Source organism: Electrona antarctica (assembly GCF_951216825.1).
Source record: "Electrona antarctica genome assembly, chromosome: 5".
Taxonomy (NCBI): Eukaryota; Metazoa; Chordata; class Actinopteri; order Myctophiformes; family Myctophidae; genus Electrona; species Electrona antarctica.
Window position 1 is genome coordinate 15,783,433 of NC_136810.1, and position 3,982 is coordinate 15,787,414.

At 42.8% G+C, this 3,982-nt stretch overlaps 1 protein-coding gene across 1 annotated transcript; it reads right to left on the reverse strand.

The window, feature by feature from the left end:
* Positions 1–2,584: 2,584 nt before the first annotated feature.
* LOC306923865 (nuclear envelope integral membrane protein 1-like) lies at positions 2,585–3,595 on the reverse strand (the record flags this gene model as incomplete). Its single annotated transcript, XM_079502209.1, has 1 exon — positions 2,585–3,595. The coding sequence occupies one exon, from the start codon at positions 3,593–3,595 to the stop codon at positions 2,585–2,587; it is 1,011 nt and encodes a 336-aa protein (XP_079358335.1).
* Between the last annotated feature and the right edge of the window lie 387 nt (positions 3,596–3,982).

Below are 3,982 nucleotides of genomic sequence, written 5' to 3' on the forward strand. Positions count from 1 at the left end.
ACTATGTGCCTGCATGGTTCTCACTGTTTTGGAATTGTTTGCAGGTACAGTACATGGGTACTGGTCCCTTGAGCAGGTACATGGGTACTGGTCCCTTGAGCAGGTACATGGGTACTGGTCCCTTGAGCAGGTACATGGGTACTGGTCCCTTGAGCATCTTGGAAATCAGGCCCATTGCAAGTTACAGTTAATCTGTCCTCCTCTACCCTGAGCCATCATATACCCTAGCATAATGAGCAACGGGTTAAGCGAGTCCTGTGTGAGGTCTATTGAGTCTGGTTAGTTTGTTACTAAAAAGCATTGAGCTTGTAGACTGGCTATTTCTTTGGAGAAGATACTGTATTTGTTGGTGTCGAGAAAAAAGAGTGTACCAAGTACGGTTGCAACTCTGGGTCCGTGTTCTTAAGTGGTTAAGCCCCGGATCACACACACAGAGTTGTATAAATTGTGTATAAATTCCAGACTGCGTGTGTGGCTGAATCAACAGAACATGGAAGCACCAAAAGTAGAACAAACCCTGACACTTAAGTATAAACTGCTATGAACTGTTATGCACCCATTGGAAAAAAGAAAGCACGCCTTGTTTCTCGGCTAAAATGGGAGCAGGAGCTGTGGTGGCTTTCGGGTGACAGGCAATATAAATCTGTAGGAGTAGTACTGGGAATATACAAAGGCAACAGAAAGTTGAGTATAAAACAAATACGTAATCTTATAGGGAAACCATTAACTGTGAGATATTAACCACCCACCAGGTCCTGCTGTGTTGTCCTGCTGAAACCTGAAAGCTTCTGTTTTCAAATGTGGAGTTTGTGGTCCTGGGTGAGGCAGTATAGAGCCTGATTTATGCGTGCTGAACACTGCATAGATTGGAAAGTGTGAAATTGGGCCTATTCCTTACTTCCTTCAATGAGGGGCGCTCTTGTCGTACATCAATTTATGTTAGTGGACATTTGACATTGCTACCTTATTGGCCAAGCGCTCCCATAAAACTTGTGATTGGTTAGCCGATTTGCTCGTTTACATATGACGTAAATTCAATGTCTATGGCGTTTAATGTTTTGATGTTTAATTTACGTCATATTTAGCGGAATTATCAGCTCCTATCATCATATGTACATCATCATGCATAATCTCATACTGGCCAATCAGAATGCCTGTTGCCTGTGATTGGTTAGCTGATTTGCTCGTTTACATATGACGTACATTTTCCCTTCGTCAATGGCGGTTAATGTTTTGATGTTTAATTTGCGTCATATTTAGCGGAATTCTGACGTCATTTCTCCGTTCATTGTCAATGGCAAATCTTGAGACGTGTGGCGACAAAATCTGTTTATAGAAGGGGCTAGCGCCCCTTAAAAAATAATACAAAAATAATATAATAATAATATATGAATATAACACAACTGTAATAATTATATTGCAAATTGCAATTGCTTGTATATTTTGTATAGGTGCATTTAATGTTTTATGTTATTTACTGAAGTAAAAAAAGATCTCCTTTTTTCATTAAAAATATAGTTTTAATATAGTTTTTAACCCATATATGACGGGAACCCCTTTTGGGGTTTTTACCCTTCAAATTGGGAACCCTTTTTTGGGTTCTTGTTGCTATGTACAGTATATGGCAACATAACATATTTGAAGTTTTTCAGAAAACTTAGATCAGGATTTAGAAGGTATTTTTAGTGGATGGATTAAAGTCCCTTGTGGAAATGCAACAGAGTATCCGCATGCTATTCACCTGGGAATTGGATGAAAATCACTGGCAAATTGAAATGTTTAAGATTACATATTAATTACAGATGAAGCTGAAGGCTAACACTTTTCTCCAACAACACAAGCAACCGAAGGGTGATTGTTAGCTCCTAAAAAAATACATACAATGATTGTTTCAAGCTATAGCTGAAGTCTTAATGTACAACGATACCATCTACAAACAAATAAAATAAGCACCCACAAAAACAATGGAATGGAGTATTGGAGTTATTCCCTGTTTTTGCTTTTGTTTGGCTTTTGTGTAATTATTATCAAATGTTCAAATAAAATTAATTAATGAATTGCCATCGGTCATCATCGGTCTCCTAGTATGCCTGAGTCAAATCAGGTGCATTGGAGTAGGCATGCCGGTCTATGGCCATCATGGAATAGGCTTCAAAAACGTCCTCGCCCTGGGTCAAGCACATGGCGACCTCGGAACAGCCAACACTAGGTATTCCTAAATGTAACCTCAGTAAAACTAACCCTAACCTTTTTCCTAAACATAACCTCAGTAAATAATCATGCCTAAACGTAAACTTATTCCTAAACTCAACCTCATTAAAGCCATGCCTAACCCTAAACTTATTTCTCACTTAAACTCAGTAAAATAATACAATACAAGAACCACTGGGGGAAATTCAATTGGGACAAGTGTGGTTAGGGAGTAAGTGTTCCGGTTACCCCACCAAGGCCTGTAAAACAATGTTTTTTGGGGGGAAAAAAGGAAGTAACTGTTCAAAATCTGTAAATTTTAGGACATCTTGTCGTCATCAGTTGTAAAAAGCACATCCTCCAAGATCCTCTCCCTGTGCGTTGTACAGACACTTCACCTGGCCTCACGTGCACAAAATCTGCTAACCTTTTTTGGGACTGCAGCCCGGACACGGCCATCCAGAGGTTTAACTCTGGGCCGGCACAGCTCCTCACACAGCACAACGCCTCCTGAGCTCGATGCCACCGAAACCCCTTTCAGGCTGGAGAGAGTCAGCAGTGGTTGGATTTTCTGCCATGCGGGCAGCACCAATGACGCCGGGTAATCCAAGTCCTTAGAGCATAAAGCTGCCAGGATGATTGCAATCGCCACAGGCTGGATCTGAATCCCTGCGTAGATCAACATAAGGCCAAACAGCTGAAGAGTCCAGGAGAGGATCTTAATGCTCCTCTCCTCCACTAGGGGACCATAGCGGTAACACCAGGCAAAACTGAAGTACCCGACCACTGCTGTGTATCCCAGGACCAGCTGCCAGTGTTCTTGCAGAATCCCATTTAGGTTCCTGTAGACAATCTGGATGACGTATGCAGACAATGACCACCCACCGAACATTAGTGCGTAGAAAGGGCCTTTCTTTAATGGCAAGAAGCGTGACAGGACAAAGATGAGAATGAGGAGGGAGCCAATCAATCCAGTGCTCATGCCAGTTGAGTAGTAAAATACCTGACTCCTGCTCAGTGACTCTGCAAACACAAACAGCAATGCCCCGATAAGGGATACCGCAAACCGAAATCTGTCAAACTCGTGGGTGGTCTTCACTGTGTACTGAGTACTGCCGTCTTTAGGTTCAATCTTAAAGCATGTCTTCTTGCTGTATAAGCTGATGTTGATGGTGGTTTCGTTGGAGTGCTCATGCAGGAACCACTGGAAGACGTTCCAAACGCTGAATCCTTCCACTTGCTGAAGTTTCTCCTCGTCTTCGGCGACGATCACCTTGAGCTCCTTTGAACTCTGCACTCCCACCTGCATTCTCATCCAGGTTTGCTTCCAGTCAGGCGCAACTGAATTGATGTAGCAGAACTGGTTTGGCCCAAAGTGACTAGTCTCTGATGAACCTTCAAGCATCTGGCCATGAGGCTTGGAACCTGCAACGTGCCACAATGTCTGAGGTAAGCATGAAAGCAATAACACAAAAACTGCTAATTGCTTATAGCCACCCATTGGAACATTCATTGCTCCTCTCAGGAATCAGATCACGCCCTTTGTGTTTTGTTATGTATTTCCTCTCGCCGAGACTGACAGAGCACACAACCTATCACAACACTGCACGAGGGTGCACGCCACAAACTGTCACGCCACAAACTGTCACACAGACACACGCCACCAGGTCCGCTACACTCTTTATAGAGTGACCATGTCTGACGTCATAGCAAATAGGCATATGGCAGCCATGACCATATATGGCATGGACATTCCCAAGGTCAGGGCAAATAGGCTTATGATATAACCATA